The sequence below is a fragment of the Camelina sativa genome, chromosome 3 (assembly GCF_030686135.1).
Source record: "Camelina sativa cultivar CO46 ecotype springtype chromosome 3, ASM3068613v1".
Taxonomy (NCBI): domain Eukaryota; kingdom Viridiplantae; phylum Streptophyta; class Magnoliopsida; order Brassicales; family Brassicaceae; genus Camelina; species Camelina sativa.
The window spans coordinates 28,334,236-28,351,820 of record NC_141882.1 but is presented as its reverse complement, the minus strand read 5'-3'; the positions used below and the strand labels follow the sequence as shown (position 1 = coordinate 28,351,820).

Genomic DNA, 17,585 nt, shown 5'->3' with positions numbered 1-17,585 from the left:
AGTCTTCATTATAGAGTATGGGAAAATACAAAGCTCCGGGACCTGATGGGTTCCAGCAGGTGTTTTACCAAGGTTGTTGGACTGTTGTGGGAGAATCTGTGATCAAGTTTGTTTTGAATTTCTTTACTATTGGGGTGTTACCTGCGGAGATGAATGATGCACTGGTTGTTTTGATTGCCAAAGTAGTCAAAACGGAGAGGGTAACTCAGTTCAGACCTATCAGTCTCTGTAATGTCCTTTTTAAGGTAATTACGAAGGTGATGGTCTTGCGGTTGAAAGCGTTTATGCCATGTTTGATCGGTCCGGCGCAAGCAAGTTTCATACCTGGGAGGTTGAGCACCGATAACATAGTGATTGTTCAGGAGGTTGTTCATTCAATGAGAAGGAAGAAAGGGAGGAAGGGTTGGATGTTACTCAAGATGGACCTTGAAAAAGTGTACGACCGTATCCGATGGGACTTTCTTGAGGACACTTTGAAGGCAGCACGTCTACCCGATAATTGGATTAGATGGATTATGACATGTGTCACAGGTCCTTCAATGAATATATTATGGAATGGGGAGAAGTCAGAAGCTTTCCAACCGGCTCGTGGTCTTAGACAAGGAGACCCGCTTTTGTCATATCTGTTTGTCCTCTGCTTGGAGAGGTTGTGTCACTTGATTGAACGCTCTGTTGGGCTGGAGGAATGGAAACCAATCTGTTTGTCGAGAGGGGGTCCAAGGCTCTCGCATATATGCTTTGCAGATGACCTTATCCTGTTCGCGGAGGCCTCTGTGGCACAAGTTCGAATCATTAGACGAGTTTTGGAGTGCTTTTGTGTAGCTTCAGGACAAAAGGTGAGCTTGGAGAAGTCCAAAATCTTTTTCTCCGATAATGTGAGTCGAGAGTTGGCTCGAATGATCAGTCATGAGAGTGGTATTGGCTCGACTAGGGATCTGGGGAAGTATCTTGGCATGCCAGTTCTACACAAGCGGATTAATAAGCATACATTTGGTGATATGGTGGAGAGAGTAGCGTCTCGTTTGTCGGGATGGAAGGGACGTGCGTTGAGTATGGCAGGTCGGATCACTCTAACTAAAGCAGTTATATCAGCCATTCCAATTCATTCGATGAGTGTCATTGCATTACCTAAGTCCACTTTGGCTCAACTGGATAAGATTTCGAGGAACTTTATTTGGGGAAGCACACCTGAGAAGATGAAACAACATTTAATTGCATGGGACAGAGTCTGTTCCCCAAAACGGGAGGGTGGTCTTAGTATTAGATCAGCGGTTACTATGAATAAATTTCTGTTAGCTAAGATAGGATGGAGATTGATTCATGATGGGGAGAGTCTCTGGGCGCGAGTTCTGCGTCGCAAATATAAAGTGGGCAATGTTCAAGATACTTCCTGGTCAGCCGTCCAGGGTAATTGATCCTCCACTTGGCGTAGTGTGGTGACCGGGTTGCGGGAAGTTGTGTTCCCAGATATGAGCTGGGTGCTTGGGGATGGGAGATCAATCCGTTTTTGGTGGGATAAGTGGATTTCTGACAAACCCCTGTTGGAGGCTGCGTTGGTGGACATATCGGGTGAGCTTGTTGATCTGCGAGTTAGTGATCTATGGATTGCAGGTTCAGGTTGGGACATGTCACGCATTGCCCTGTTTGTTTCTCACTTCACGCTGTCATGCCTTGTGACAATGGTGGTGGATATGGTGACGGGAGCAAGTGATAGACCATCATGGGGACCAAGTCCGAATGGGAAGTTCACGGTGAAATCTGCACATTATTTCTTAACCCTTGACTGGACACCGCGAGCTGATATGGGTGTGTTATTTGGCAAGATATGGAGTCTGAAGGTTCCAGAAAGGGTGAGGGTTTTCTTTTGGTTGGTTGTGCATCAGGTTTGTCAGGGGTTTGTCAGGTGTGCAAAGGGGGTGAGGAGACAATTATCCATGTCCTCAGAGATTGTTCAGCGATGTCAGAGTTATGGAGTCGAATTGTTGGTCCGGATAGAAGAGGTCAGTTTTTTGGCCAGGCTCTGCTGGAGTGGGTGTCAGGGAACCTGGGAGACACGTCAGTTAAGCATGATGTTCCTTGGGCTACTTTGTTTGGTATAACTGTATGGTGGGGATGGAAGTGGAGGTGTGCAAACGTTTTTGGTGGTCTTTGTAAATGCAGGGATAGGGTCAGGTTTGTTAAGACTTGACAAAGGAGGTGCATCATGCAAATTTGACTTGTCGAGGAGTGTCCAATGCAGCAAGTCGAGTGCAGAGGTAGATTGCGTGGGTTCCGCCTCGGGAGAGTTGGTTTAAACTTAATAATGATGGTGCTTCTAATGGGAACCCTGGTTGTGCTACGGCAGGGGGTGTTATTCGAGATTGTATGGGGGTGTGGATTCAAGGTTTTGCGCTAAACATAGGACATTGTACGACTTCATTAGCAGAACTTTGTGGGGTCTATTATGGTTTGCACATCGCATGGGAGAGACGGCTCACTCATGTGGAGTTGGAGGTTGATTCAGAGTTGGTAGTGGGTTTCCTCACGACAGGGATAGTGGACACTCATCCCTTGTCCTTCCTAGTACGTTTGTGCTATGGCTTTCTTTCTAGGGACTGGCCAGTCCGGGTTACACATGTGTATAGGGAGGCTAACCGTCTTGCGGACGAGTTATCGAACTATGCTTTCACTCATCCTTCGGGTTTGCAGCTGTTTGATTCTTGTCCGGAATGTCTTCTTTCTGTTTTGATGGAGGATACTAGAGGATCTGCGACATCGTGATAGGTTTGTCTTTAATTTTGTTTTATGTTTTAATAAGAAGGGAATTGTCTCCCTTTGTCTCACCAAAAAAAAGAAAAATAAATTAAAAATTTTAATAATTAAGAAATGAGGATATATGTCAAAAATATATGCTGCCAAATGTCGTCGTATTATGCAAAGTTAGGAGAAAACTTTCTCATATTATATAATATATTTATTTTATCAATAAAATAAATAAGTAGGTTAACACGTAAGTTAGGTCATAAACAAAATAATATTTCGTGGAAATAAAAACAAATTTAAATACCTGTCGATTGTAAAAAAAAAAAAAAAAAAGAATTAAATATACAATTTTTGAGGAGTAAGGTTGACTTGTTCTTCCCCCGCTCTTCGCTGCGCTTGCACTCTCTCACTCTTTCTTCATCTCAAACCCAAATCTTCTTCGCTTTCTCCTCTTACACGGTTACACCAAATCGTGCTTTCACGTTCCTCAGGTTTTTCTCGATCTCAGATCACCCTAAAGTCAGAACCTTTTTACCAATAGATGAATCAAAGATCTGATCGTCAAAGTTTTAGCTTTCAAGAATCGTAATTGTATTGTGATCTTTAGGTTTATGGACTCTTTTCGTTAAGATTCTAAAGATTCGTGCATCTAATCTTTATCAATCTTCAGGACTCTTCTTGTAATCATGGAGCGGTTAACATCTCCTCCTCGTCTAATGATAGTCTCAGATCTTGATGAAACAATGGTACAAAACGCCCTTAACGACTCTGTTTCTCTCTAAATCTTGATTCTTTGATTGGTTGATTGATTGATGTGAACATGTTTTTGGTTTTCATTTCTGCAGGTTGATCATCATAATGATCCTGAGAATCTATCTTTACTGAGGTTCAATTCATTGTGGGAAGACGCTTATCGCCACGACTCTCTTCTTGTCTTCTCAACGGGAAGAGCACCAACAATGTACAAGAAACTGAGGACACAGAGACCTTTGTTAACACCTGATGTTATCATTACATCTGTAGGAACTGAGATTGCTTATGGTAACTCCATGGTTCGTGATGATGACTGGATTGAAATCTTGAACAATAAATGGGACAGAGGAATCGTCGAAGAAGAAACCAGCAAGTTCCCTGAGTTAACTCTTCAGGTACTCTACTCTATATGATCTCACCATATACTTGATGTTACTTACTTGTCCATATAGTGACCAGAGAGTGTGATCATTGGATGCAGAGTGAAACTGAACAGAGGCCACACAAGCTTAGCTTTCATATTGATAAGAGTAAGGTTCAGGCAGTGACGAAAGAGCTATCTCAGCGGTTGGAGAAACGTGGGGTAAGATTGCTACAGAACTTTGTCTGATCTCTTGTGATCTATCTTTGTTGCTTTAACAACTTTGTTGTGTTATTTTCAGTTGGATATCAAAATAATCTTCAGTGGAGGAAACGCTTTCGATGTTTTACCACAAAGTGGAGGAAAAGGACAAGCTCTTGCTTATCTGCTAAAGAAGCTCAAGACTGAAGGAAAGCTCCCTGTTAACACTCTTGTTTGTGGGGACTCTGGAAACGATACTGAACTATTTACTATTCCCAATGTTTATGGTGTCATGGTTGGTTTTACGTGAGGTCTAATCTTCTGTATTGCGCAATTGAGTTTTCATGTTTTCTAATCTTGTCTTTTGTTTTTTTTTCATAGGTAAGCAATGCTCAAGAAGAGTTGTTGGAGTGGTACGCTGAAAACGCCAAAGACAATTCAAATATAATCCATGCGTCTGAGAGGTGTGCGGGTGGGATTATACAAGCCATTGGTCATTTTAAGCTCGGTCCAAATCTTTCTCCGAGAGATGTTTCTGACTTCTTAGAGTGTAAGGTGGATAATGTGAACCCGGGTCATGAGGTTGTCAAGTTTTTCTTGTTCTACGAGAGATGGAGACGAGGTGAAGTTGAGAACTGTGAGACATACACAGCATGCCTCAAAGCTTCATGTGTGAGTATCATAACCTTGTTTTTCTCTTTATCTATTTGTAAATCTTACTGCATCCATTGAAGAGATTAATTTATCCTTTGTCAAACCACTTCAGCATCCTGTGGGTGTCTTTGTTCATCCATCTGGTGCTGAAACATCTCTCAGAGACACCATTGATGAGCTTGGCAAGTACTATGGAGACAATAAAGGGAAGAAGTTTCGGGTTTGGACAGATCAGGTCTTAGCAACAGATACTATGCCAGGGACTTGGATAGTAAAGCTTGATAAGTGGGAGCAGACTGGTACTTAAAAAGAAAATCTTAATATGTTACACTCACACACATACATCCCATATTATATCTTCCATAGTCGTTGAATATTCAAATTATGGATACTGCAGGGGATGAGAGGAAATGCTGCACAACAACTGTCAAGTTCACCTCAAAGGTAAGAGATGATTAAGAAGGCATCATACACTACTGGTATATGAAGTTATAGGTTCTGTTTCTTGAGGATTGAAACTGATATTAAATTTTTCAGGAAGGAGAAGGGTTTGTGTGGGAACATGTGCAGCAAATATGGTCGGAAGAAACAGAGATAAAGGATGATAACAACTGGATCATCTAAATCTTTTTTTTTGGAATTATCCATTAAAACATTGCAACACACAAAGATATCTTATTTTTGGTTGAATAAAACTCACATCCTCATAATCTTGCCACTCAAATTCCCTAGAATCTCTAGGGTCCTTTATGCAATTCACATAATCTTTCAGAGATGTCAGTCTTGTATCCATATGATCAAAATCTTGAATCGAAAAGATTAATCTTGATTCGAAAAGATTAATCTTGTTATCAAAAACTCTATTCAGCTTCTGAAAACCCTTCTCCCGCTGACTTCATTGAGTAGCAAATACTGTATGTAACTAGGTATGTTATTGATTGTATCTAAATAAGTTTTTTCTTTTTTTGGTAAGGTTGGTTGATTGTATGATTTGTATCTAAATAAGTAATGTGTGTCTCTTGATATATAAGATTGTTTCACACAAATTAAGAAAACCATTTAATTCTTGTTTTATTCATTTTTAATATATTTTCTAATCTTTTTATTGGTCAAAACATTAAAATAGTTGAATAAAATTAGAATATTCACCAAACATTTGCATTGGAAATCTAAAACGATAAGTATAACTAGATTTTAACCCGCGGTACACCGCGGAGTTATGTATTTTTGTATATTTTATATAACTTACTAAAAAAACATTATGTTGGATCAAATATTTGTTTTAAACTTTTTTTACAATAATATTGAGATATCTGTAATTTTATTTTCTTTATCTATTTAATTTTTTTTTTCATTTGAAATTTAATTAATCAAAATTCTTTTATTTTGGAATTTAACCAATCAAAATTAGTTGTTGTGAAAGTAAACATCTGTTAATATGTACAATACTTTGTAGTTAGTATAAAATTATTTAAATTTTATTCACCAATTTGAAATTAGTTAGTTTTGTCTATGAGTATGATGGAGCGGGTTAGTGTTGGTTTTTAACTTCTTTCATATAAAGTTAAGTTTTAAAATATTTTGTTTGTGTTTTTAGACCAACCCGCAAAAATATATGAGTGTACTAATATTAACCTAATTCCCATCACATACTTATGATTATTTTTAGTCTAGGTTTGGACCCGTGGATATAAAAAAAAATAGTTAGTTTTGTATCTGAGTATGATGGAGCGGGTTAGTGTTGGTTTTTAACTCCTTTCATATAAAATTAAGTTTTAAAATATTTTGTTTGTGTTCTTAAACCAACCCGCAAAAATATATAAGTGTACTAATATTAACATAATTCCCATCACATTCTTATGATTATTTTTAGTTTAGGTTTAGACCCGTGGATAAATAAAATTTTCCATAAATTATTGTTGCTTTTTTAGTATTGTATTGATATTTACACAGATAATATTATTGATATTACTCATATGACTAAATTTGATGTATTCACTATTTAAATTGTGCAACAGGATATATATATATATATATATATATATATATATATATATATATATTTGTATTTGACATCATAACTCTATAAATGACACATGTTTTTTAGTCAAAAAAACATATATCATTTTGTGGAGGTTAAAACAAAATATATATATATATAGTATAATAAAATCATACATTATTAGTTTATTTTTATATTTTTTTTACCCATTTTGACATCAATTGCTCTATCCATTTTAACATAAAAAGTATTATACAATTTATGTATAATGGAAAACATGTATAATGTCAAACCAATTATGGAAAATCGAAATTGATTAAGGTAAGATACTATAGTTTCTTTTTTCATTAAAACATTTTAAAACTTGTAATTAAAAAGAAAAATAGAAATTGATGTTGTTTAGATATTTAGGAAAATATATATATTTCCACATTCGATTTTCCTAATTTATTTATTTTAAATTTTTTTTTGTATTAAATGTTTTAATTAAAATGGTATATGATGTAAATATTGCCCAACTTCAAGCCTTCTTCTAAAAAATGTTGCGAAAATAATAATGTAGATGATATAAAATTTTAACTCTATAACGACAACTAATAAAAAACGGAAGGAGTATAATAAGAGATTACGGATTTTATAAAAGGATTTCTATTATATGTATATATATATATATATCAAAAACTCACTAATTACGTAGATTATAATTTAGCAAACATGTGTCAGTTTCCATTTGAGTGAATGAATTGTTAACAGTAAAAAAATATGGTGAGTGGTACTAGTCTGAGAAATGTCAACTACTACTTCAAAAGAAATGTTTAAGTAATAAATTTGCCAAGACTAAAGCAAAAGATAAAAGGTAATAAATTTGACTATGGGCTATATTATATTTAGACTGTAGCCACTTCTAAAAGGAAACTTCAAGCAAATACAAATTCCAATGAGAAAAATAGTTTAGTTCCATTCCATCACTCAAGAATGATGAAAATATGTCCACAATATCATAGGCAACAACACACACCAAATTTGAATCAAGGAAAAAAGAAACATAAACAACAACAAAAAAAGAAAGAAACATGGGACTCGGAAATAAACATATCCAAGTCTGGTTCTGGTTTGAATCCTTTTTGGGGGATGAAACTTAGAGTCTGATGAACCCTTTGTCTCTCAAACTCTCTACAGTTTCTTTAATGCTAACCTCCAATGGCACAAACTCAACCCCAAGAGACTCTGCTTTCTCTTTAGACACTTTATATGTTGGAATATATATCTTTTCATCTGCACACCTGCAGCAATCAGGTTTCAATTGATTCTTGTCAAAGATCTTGTCTTATAATTTAACAATTTCAATTTGACATTAAAAACGGAAACACTTACTTCTCAGGGAGTTGGAATTCAGGGTAAAGATCATTCAAAATGTTAACAACTTCAGAGTAATGAGCAACTCTCTCCACTAAACAGTATCTTCCATTAGCAGTTGGATTCTCAAACGCTTGAATGTGAGCGTTCGCTACATCTTTAACGTTAACCCACCCGAATGTCGCATTAGGAAACGTCTGTGCTCCTGAAAATGTAAAAACCAATGTTCAAAGCTTAGTAAGTGTGTGAACCAAACCAATTGCTTCTGTAGTTTCTTTACCTTTGATCAAGCTTAGTACTGCAGCAGCACTAGTGTTTAGCGTTGGCTGTAAGAGAGGACCAATCACCATAGCTGGATTTATCGAAACCAGCTGTAACTCGTTCTCTTCCGCGAATTTCCACGCTGCGTTTTCAGCTAATGTCTTGGAGAGTACATACCATAGCTTTTGATAAGAAACAGAAAACATTGATTTAGCCAAAACAGAGTGATAACTTCAACATCACGCAACCAGAATTCATACTGATTTAACCTTGGAAGCTCTGCAGTATTCAGGATCGGCAAACCAAGACTCGTCAACTATGGTTTCGGGTGTTCGAGGCATTCCATTGAAAGCAACAGCTGCTATAGATGAGGTTAATACGACTCTCTTAACAGAGGAAGTCTTCAAACATGAGCTTAGAACATTGATTGTTCCTTTCACTGCTGGATCAAGTAACTCAGCCTGTGAAAACCAAATCACAATCAATTAAAAATGGAAGATTTAATAACAAGCGAATGCACCAAATGAGAGAGGGAGAGAGACCTGAGGGTCCTTGACGTCGTGATAGAATGGTGATGCGGTGTGGAAAACTCCTTCACAACCATCGATTGCTGAATCGAAAGAGCCTTCTTCTAACAAGTTTGCTTTGAACAATTTAAGCCTTTCCTCTGCTCCTTCCAATGCAAGCAAATGCTCTGTTTTCCTTGGATCACCTGTTCCATTTAAACATATATACATAGTAAACAAATCTATGAATCTTGAATCATCCGACAATTACAAGATCTCTAATTCTTTCTCATCTCTTCAAATTTCATTACAAAAAAAAAAAAAAAAAAAAAAAAAAAAAAAGGACTCAAATCATGAAAATGAGCCTTCTATCTAAACCTAAGAGAAACTATATTCGATACATAAATTTGGAAGAGATTGGAATAGAGAAAAGAGACGGACTTGGATCACGAACGGATGCTTTAACGGTGTAGCCGCGGAGAAGGAGAAGCTTAACAATCCATGAAGCAATGTAACCTGAAGCTCCTGTCACACAAACTGTCTTCTCTTCTTTCACACACTCTGTCTTCTCTTCTTCGCTGCTCATTCTTCTTCTTTCCGATCTTCTTCTCAAACTATTTTTCTCTTTTTTGTTTTTCTTTCTGTGTTTTGAATTCTTCGAAACTGAGATATTCTTAGCGTTTCTGCCTTTTTAATTTCCTGTTTTGTTTTTTTGGGTTTCAAAGCGCGCCATTTTTAGGAAAGAGTTGGTTAGAGTTTTCCTCGGGATTTTTCTCTACCAAGTGTGTGACTCTCTTAATCTCCTCCGTACGTTTATTCATAGACTAATACTTCATTGGTATTGAAGAAAAACCGGGAAAATTCCGGTTTTCGTAAGATATAGAAAGCTACATTTTCATGACACTGGAGTTTCTATGCCTTGATGTGACTGAACTGTTGTTCTTAACTTCCCTCAAAGGCGGTCTCGAGCTCGATGGTTTCATTGTTCTTCCTTCGCTGTGCTTAGACCAATCTCCGTTGTTGCTATGCCGGTTTTCTTTCAACCGACAAATCAATACCCTCTTCTCTGACTCTGATGGCAATTTGTTCTTCTCCGGTTCTAACTTATCTTCTTTCCTCAGTCTCTTGATCTCTTCTTGTAAACCACAAACCTCTGCTTGTAGGTTTTTCAACTTTGTCTCTGATGATAACGCCTTTCTTCGCCATCCTTCAACCTAAAAACATTTGGACGTTTGTTAAGTCACGGCCGACTTATGCTATATATGAGAAGTGAGAACTATATCTTACCGAGGAATGTAGATTTTGTAACTGAGAATCTGATTCGAGAGCGCGGTTTTGCCAGAAATCGCGACAAGATTGAAGTTCCTCCATTTCTTTTCTCACTTGATTCAACATCTCTTGCATTTGTGACCATTGCTCTGCTTCAGCTCTTACTTCATCTGCGATCTTCCTCATAACTGCTTTGCATTGTCTAGAGCAGTCTTTCTTTTCCTCGTGCGCTTTAATTGCCTGCAACAAAATATTCATCGTCACATACTATACATGTAGTAGAGAGTAGAGAGTTTGCTTTCACAAATCTACCTTACTAGACATGTCTTGTAAAGATGCATCTTGACGATCAATACATTTGGATACAGAGCTTGGTGCAAAGAGACTTGATCCATATTCTTTCTCCATTCTTTCTAACAATACCCCTTTCGACAAGGCCTCCATTTTACTACTCAATGTATCTATCTGCACCCAAAAAAAAACATCATAATTCAAAACCATGCTAAAAAGACTAATTAGGCCATTTGCAGTGAATTATGTCTCACTCACATTGCCATTATTGTTCCTGAGAGAGATTTGATCAGAATGGACAGAGAAGCTAGCTTCTGCCATTTTCTGAATCCCTTTGACACAAACCTCTTCGGAAACTGATTCATCGAACCTCTCTAGCTCTTTCCTTAAAACAGAAGCTTTCTTGTCAAAATTATGTCTGCAGTTTCTAGCTTCCACGTCCTTAACTTTTGGAGACTTTAACTCATTCAGTTTCTCTACCAAATAACTAATCTCATCTTCCAAAGCTTTGCTCTCTTTCGTCCCTTCTGAGATTCTCTGTTTCCCCTAAATCAACATAAAACACAGCTTCAGTCTCAAAAACATTCGCAAAACACAACACACACAACCCAAAACATCAGATTTGACTTACAGAGAGAAGAGTAAGAACAGCAGATCTAAGCGTCTTCTCCATCCGTTTCTTCCTTCTCTCCATCTTCTTCAAAGCAATCTCTTTCTCTATTCTTAACAAATTACACTCTGATCTCAACATCTCCGCTTGAAACCTCCACTTAGCTTCCTCAACTTTTTCATCAACCGCAGTAGAAGAAGAAGAAGACAACCTAGTCCCACCAATCTCTCTCCCGTCTGCAACTTTCCCTCTTCTCCTTCCTTCTTCCTCCTTCTCCTCACCACCATTATAATTCACCATCGCAAACGATGTCCCTCGATCAAAAGTCCTCTCTTGGTGAAACAGAACCTCCAGTTTCACTCCCCGATCCTTCTGAGACAAAGAAAAAGGTGTAGTCTTTAAGCCCTTTGCGGCACTTCGTCGAACACTATGCCTACGTGGCAACTGAAGAACCCTCGGCGTCGGAGAATACTGCCACTTCGATTTCCTCATCACCATCGCTTCGTTTCGTCTCTCCATTTTTATGCACCGCCGACTTTAGCAACAAAAAAAGAAGCGAAAGTATCTGTCTTTTTGTCTCTTGTCTGATGGTTATTGTCAGAAGAAGGAAGAAGAAAGGTCTGGTCTTTCTCTGTCGGATTTTGAAAAATAAAGTCTATGTTACCGTTGCAAAAATAGAATCACTCGAAAGCAGAGAAGAGAAGAGACAACGACATTGGAGAAATCATCAAAGATTGGTAATTTAAAAAATTGTGTCTTTTGTTTTTTAAAAACCAATGTGTGTGTTGTGTTGTGTAGTATATATATAATGCGATCTTTGGGGGTCTGGTTCTCGAGTAAAGCCTACGGCGAGAAAGATAAGGAGGAAAGGGAGAGAGAAGCCTCGTGAAGTGGAGCCATTTTCAAATAAAAGCTGTGTTGTTGTGTTTGTGTTCTTTGTGTGTAAGTGTTTTAAGTGTGTGTGTGTCAAAGTTCGTGATGAAACCGCTGCTTCCTCTTTCTTATTACCAAAGAACCTCATTGGATATCTCATTAATTAAATACATAGTGACTAGTGGGTGTTTTTTTTTTCTTTTTCTTTTTTTTGTCAACGACTACCAGTGGTTGTTTTCTACTTTTTAAATAGAGTTTATTCAAATATACTGTATTACTTATTTGTTTATTTAAGGTTCAAAAATAACTCAAATTCAATTCAAAGTTAAAAGTTTTTTGTTTAATATGTTGAATATCAACTATCTTTCACCTCTAAACTCAGTGGTTGTTTTACTCCAAGTCATGTTTTAAAAAAAAAATTCAAATATATACTTATGTAGCTCAAAACTACCTCTTTTGGTTACTGGCGGTTTTCGAAGCGAACAAAAACTTCTTTTTCCTAGTTTTTGATTAATTACTATCCCTTGTTTTAGTGTCAAATTCTGATATTTACAGTTTAATGAAATCATTCAAACAAAAAATATACTTGTTTGTTATTCAAGATTAAAAAATAACTCAAATTTCCTTTAAAATTAATAAGTATTTTTAATATGTATTGTTGTATTATACTTGCTGTTTAAATATCATTTTTCACCTTTGAACTTAGTGGTTGAATCCATAGTTATATAGTAACTGAAAATTATTTCTATTAAAAAACATAATAAGTATTCTAATTTTCTCTCACTTTATCGGGGTGTTCTAAACAAAGTTGAGTCAAGGAATTTTAATGTGATAGGCAAAAAATATGGTTTAATATATCAATAATATATATAATAAACAAAAAAATATGTATTTTAGTGTTTAAATTTTGTTTAAAATGAATCTACAAAAAATTTGAGTAAAACTTATTAAAATTTACCATTCCAACAAACAAAAAGAAATTACAAAATAACAGACAAAATTATTAAAAAAATATATATTAGAAATATGTAGTTTATTAATTTGCATTATTCAAGAAAGCGGTTTAGGCGGCTGCTTAGGTACTAGGCGCTCAACATATGCTTTGATAACCGCCTAAACTGCCTAAAATTGCATAAATTTTATTTTCATGTTTATTTTTGATTTTTAACTACATATATTTAAATTATTAAATTTTGTATATGTATACGTAATTATAAACATTCATATGTTGTTAATGTAACTTAAATAAATGTATTTATATGAATATCTCACTGGTTTGTCTATGTCTCTCTTTTCATTTTGATGTAATCCCTAAAACTAAACTAACCCTTTAGTTTATATGTAGGAAACATAGTGATTGGACATAGCATAGAATTTACAAAATTGAGATATGTTTTTCTAGAAATTAACATAGATACTCATGAGCCCAAGTATATTTGAGATACTTATGAATATTTTGCTAAGAATAACCTTGGAGGTCGCTCCAATAACATGAACCTGATTAATCTAGTTGAGCACTTCTTTTTGCTTGAGTAATTATACGTAAAAAAAAAAATTCTAAGCGATTGTTTTATTCATTTTCAAGTTTTCACGTGGTGTTCACTCTTTATATATATTATTTCTAGAAATGTTTTACACTAGCGATCGGTTCGGCACGCAAATTATCAATTACCTAAAATTTATTTTTCTTATTGTACAAAATATGTTTGAGTTTTGTATTTTGAACTTCCAAAATAAATCCAATCCAAAACAAATCAATATGTAGTCATGGAGACTCCTAGAAATTTTTAAAATGATAACAAATTCTAACTATATTTAAAAGAAGGAAAATATTATTGTTATATCTATATTAACATTTTTAAAAGTGCATTTATTAATCTACCATTTTAGTTATACTTAATTACATGAAATGTCTTTGAAAAAAGTATTTCCAAATTGTGTCTTGTTTCCATAAATTTCTCTACCTAATTCAAACATAAATATATGATTCTCTTTTCACAACTTTTATTTTATTTATATTTAAATTATTTTGAATTAATATATAATACATTTACTTGATAAAATTTTGTGATTTTTCTGCATATTATGTGATTCAATTTTTTTAACGAACATATATTACTCAATCGATGAATTTACAAAATTTGTATACAACGTCCCACATTGCTTGGAGAAATAGAGTAATGGTTCAAAGTCATATTATAAAATAAACCAAAATGATTTTGAATACGAATCAGCTGGAAGCTTGATTTATCATGTATTCAAATATATAATTTTTATATGATTTATTCCGATTCTTTATTTTAAAGAATTAAATTAAAAAAAAAATTAAAATATCATTAACTCGGTTGGGTAAAACATCATTTAATTATTTTGTTAACATTTTCAATATTAGAGTAATAGACATATCTAATAAAGTTAATTAAATTAATGATATACAAAATGAGATTATCTCGCAATATGTTGCAGGTTAAATCATAAAATTAACAACCAAAATACAATTATATAATCATAAACACTAAACAAAAGTAACAAACAAATACAACTTAAAAGGTATGGCATTAACATTGATGGCTTGAAACTCATTTGGGTGGGTGAAGATCAGCGTCATCTGTGCATGGTCAAGTAGTTGATGTCTAGATGCCACAAGGACAGCATTAAGATATGTACCAAGTAAAAATATATAGCAGTTAAAGACATTTAGGATAATTCTATGAGTTCAATACTGTCAAAAAGCTATAAGTAAATTGTATTAGTCTTTTTCATTTTATCAGTTATATTTTCAACCTAAGCAAAAAAACAAAAACAAATACAACTTAAAATTTCATTTTTTTAATCACAAATAACTTCTTCCACCTGTTAAATCTAATTACTTTCAAAAATGGAATAAAAGCACCTCCGAATTTAATTCCACCTGAGACTACTCTCATCCGTATTGGTTGGTGTACGAAGAAGTGAATTGAGCTCTGGACCTTTTTTGCTTCTTTTTTGAAAGATTGTATTGTTGAAAAAAATCAAGATTTATTTCACAAAACAAGAATGAACCTAATTCTTCTGGACACTACATAAAAAAGCTTCTAGCACTCTCTTTAGAAAGGGGCTTAAGCTTTTGATCAAACGACCACAAAGCTCATCGTTATGTATGCAAAAAGAGGATAGCACAAAGATACGTGGCAAACTGGCAACAACCCATTTAAAATAAATTCATATTTTGGATAAGGAAATGGATCGTAATCTCTCAAAAATATCAATTCGTTTTGTGTTCCCCAACTTTTTAAACACAAGTCACCAACCCATCAGATAACAGAGAGATCAAGAAGATCACACGTGGGAAATTAACTTACCAGTTTGCAATGGCGTCAATGACCATGACATCTCCATTTCTCCCTACCGTCTCTAAGCTTCCGGCAAACATCTCCGGCAACAGCAGAAGAAGCCTCACCGTCGTCAAAGCCTCCACCAGCGAGAACACAACAAGCTTGGAGAACAAGAAGCAAGAACAGAGCATGAAGATGAGGAGGGATCTGATGTTCACAGCTGCAGCTGCGGCTGTGTGTTCCTTAGCCAAGGTGGCAATGGCGGATGATGAGCCAAAGAGAGGAACAGAGGCTGCCAAGAAGAAGTATGCTCCTGTCTGTGTCACAATGCCTACGGCCAGGATATGCCGTAACTGAATTCGCTATATAACCAGTAACAATTCATATGCCTCTGAATATATGTCAGTGAAAACTGTTCTCAGTGTGGTTTGTAATGATGATATATTGATCAAATCTATAGAAACCCTTTTGTTTATGTAGTTGAATCATCCACTGATGCGATCACAAACCTTAAATAACTTCAAATCAGCAAAAAATATTTAAGCTTGGGCAACAAATCTTTACAACCGAACGCACAATAAAAGCAGTATAATCCATTAAAAAAAATCAGTTGCTGGGGTTATATGAGGAGTCCCAGTGATTTCCCAGTAGTCTATAGTTTTCTGAGGCTGCCAGGTTGAGGAGAAGACAACACTAACGTACCTCTGGTTTATTTATCTTCTTCTGTATATTGAAGAGCAACAACAAATCTCAAGTTTCTTTCTGATGCATTTCTGCATTCTGCTATCTCTACTCCATTGGGCCAGATGATGTTCCCTCCTCTTCACCATCAAATTCTTGCTCAACGCCTTTGACCTGTATTTTGTACAAGCGCTTCGGTGAGTCATACTTGATGATTTAAAAACAAAACAAGAGACTATAACAAGATCATAATGAATAACGGAAAACATAACAGATCTGATGAATGGTAAGACCACTGTTTATCAGTATTACCTCAGATACATAATGCATCAGCATATTCTCAATTCCTGATTTCAAAGTAACAGATGAACTTGGACAACCGCTACAAGCTCCTTGCATTCTAAGCTTAACTATACCAGTTTCCCTGATCAAAACATAAACCTCTGATAAGGATATAGAATCAGATCATCTTAAACAATTTCTCAAAATCATAGAAAAAACTTACGTATCGAATCCACAATACTCGATGTCCCCTCCATCATCTTGAACTGATGGTCGGATACGCGTCTCCAAGAGTTCCTTGATCATTGCCACAGTTTCAGAGTCATCCTAATCGCATGTTTTGCCAATGTGGGAGAAAAACAATTTTAATCATTTGGCATTCAAAAGTGTTATCCACAAAAATATTTGAAGAACATATGGAAGCCTACCTCGTGAATAGCGGTATCCTTGGCAGCTGTAGCTTGCGAGTCCAGAAACAAAGGCTGACCAGATGAGTAAAAGTCCATTATCACTGCAAAGATCTCAGGCTTGAGAACATCCCATGTCACATCATCTGACTTTGTTACAGTAACAAAATCTGACCCAAAGAAAACTCTAACTACACCTGCATCATCAGAGAAGTCTTTAGTCACTAAACAAAGATCAGGTAAGGAACTAACAAACGTACATGTTTGTTTGTAGCAAAAGAAGGCTAAGAATACCATCAATGGCGAAAATGTCTTTGGCCAAAGGTGAACCCATAGCAGAACGAGAATTAGGGAAATCAGCACTTCCAACCTCCATAACTGGTTTACCAGGATTAAACATGAGAGATGAAGGGTTTGGCGTTGATTGCGTTTGTATAAACATTGTCCTCCTTTGCACTGTTCCCATAAGAGTTTCAAAGTCATGTCATTTCAAGAATCAGGAGACAAAGATTACTCCTTTTTAACATTTTTGATAAGCTAATAAAACTCAAATCTCAGTTAAAGCTAAAAACATCATACCGATCCAATTCAGGGGAAGGGAAGAAGATCTCAAAGAGTTGCGAGAAGTATTTGTAGTTCTGGAATCCAATAAACTCGTCGGCAAGTGCGTCGCCGCCGCCGAGATAAACAGAGGACGATGTGATATCAGAAGAGAAGAACAAGAAGGAGCACAAGTTACAGAAGCTGTACGCCGCGCAAGAGAATTGAGCAGCCTCGTAATCCCTTTCATGATCTTCTTCTTCTTCGTTGCCTAAGCTTCACCAAATTAAGGTTTCGCCGGAGAAAAAAAAATCGCAAAACGGAGGACGGCGAAAGAGAAGCTTCGTACGACGTGGGAAATGGCGTGTAATATCTACCGTGAATTGCCCGTTACCGTTAACGTCAATTACTTAAACCGGATTAAACCGAACCATAATTTCTACAAATTCTACCAAACCAAAGAATCATAATTTATGAACGAG

At 35.8% G+C, this 17,585-nt stretch overlaps 5 protein-coding genes across 6 annotated transcripts; 2 read left to right on the top strand and 3 right to left on the bottom strand.

Annotated features, from left to right (window-relative positions):
- Positions 1–3,077: 3,077 nt before the first annotated feature.
- On the top strand, positions 3,078–5,569 carry LOC104778051 (putative sucrose-phosphatase 1). Of its 2 annotated transcripts, none has more exons than XM_010502416.3 (9): positions 3,078–3,233; positions 3,413–3,488; positions 3,588–3,890; positions 3,977–4,078; positions 4,158–4,352; positions 4,439–4,729; positions 4,824–5,010; positions 5,109–5,155; positions 5,249–5,569. In XM_010502416.3, exons 2-9 carry the CDS (start codon positions 3,429–3,431, stop codon positions 5,333–5,335), a joined length of 1,272 nt encoding a protein of 423 aa, XP_010500718.2. In that variant the 5' UTR covers positions 3,078–3,233; positions 3,413–3,428; the 3' UTR covers positions 5,336–5,569. The 2 variants fall into 2 exon arrangements, with proteins under 2 accessions (XP_010500718.2, XP_087363084.1); XM_087506958.1 differs by having other exon boundaries at positions 3,205–3,333.
- Positions 5,570–7,651: 2,082 nt separating this feature from the next.
- Positions 7,652–9,521, bottom strand: LOC104778050 (phenylacetaldehyde reductase-like). The gene is made up of 6 exons (XM_010502415.3): positions 9,278–9,521; positions 8,873–9,042; positions 8,600–8,791; positions 8,350–8,512; positions 8,088–8,274; positions 7,652–7,996 (listed from the first exon to the last, which is right to left on the bottom strand). The coding sequence occupies exons 1-6, from the start codon at positions 9,420–9,422 to the stop codon at positions 7,852–7,854; spliced, it is 1,002 nt and encodes a 333-aa protein (XP_010500717.1). The 5' UTR covers positions 9,423–9,521; the 3' UTR covers positions 7,652–7,851.
- Positions 9,522–9,623: 102 nt separating this feature from the next.
- Positions 9,624–11,983, bottom strand: LOC104778049 (uncharacterized). The gene is made up of 5 exons (XM_010502414.3): positions 11,028–11,983; positions 10,655–10,942; positions 10,418–10,570; positions 10,124–10,345; positions 9,624–10,050 (listed from the first exon to the last, which is right to left on the bottom strand). Exons 1-5 carry the CDS (start codon positions 11,523–11,525, stop codon positions 9,724–9,726), a joined length of 1,488 nt encoding a protein of 495 aa, XP_010500716.2. The 5' UTR covers positions 11,526–11,983; the 3' UTR covers positions 9,624–9,723.
- Positions 11,984–15,152: 3,169 nt separating this feature from the next.
- Positions 15,153–17,551, bottom strand: LOC104778048 (nifU-like protein 5, mitochondrial). Its single transcript, XM_010502413.3, has 6 exons — positions 17,143–17,551; positions 16,858–17,019; positions 16,585–16,760; positions 16,380–16,483; positions 16,187–16,298; positions 15,153–16,048 (listed from the first exon to the last, which is right to left on the bottom strand). The coding sequence occupies exons 1-6, from the start codon at positions 17,351–17,353 to the stop codon at positions 15,983–15,985; spliced, it is 831 nt and encodes a 276-aa protein (XP_010500715.1). The 5' UTR covers positions 17,354–17,551; the 3' UTR covers positions 15,153–15,982.
- On the top strand, positions 15,230–15,672 carry LOC104778047 (photosystem II 5 kDa protein, chloroplastic). Its single transcript, XM_010502412.3, has one exon. The coding sequence runs from the start codon at positions 15,230–15,232 to the stop codon at positions 15,548–15,550; it is 321 nt and encodes a 106-aa protein (XP_010500714.2). The 3' UTR covers positions 15,551–15,672.
- Positions 17,552–17,585: the final 34 nt, after the last annotated feature.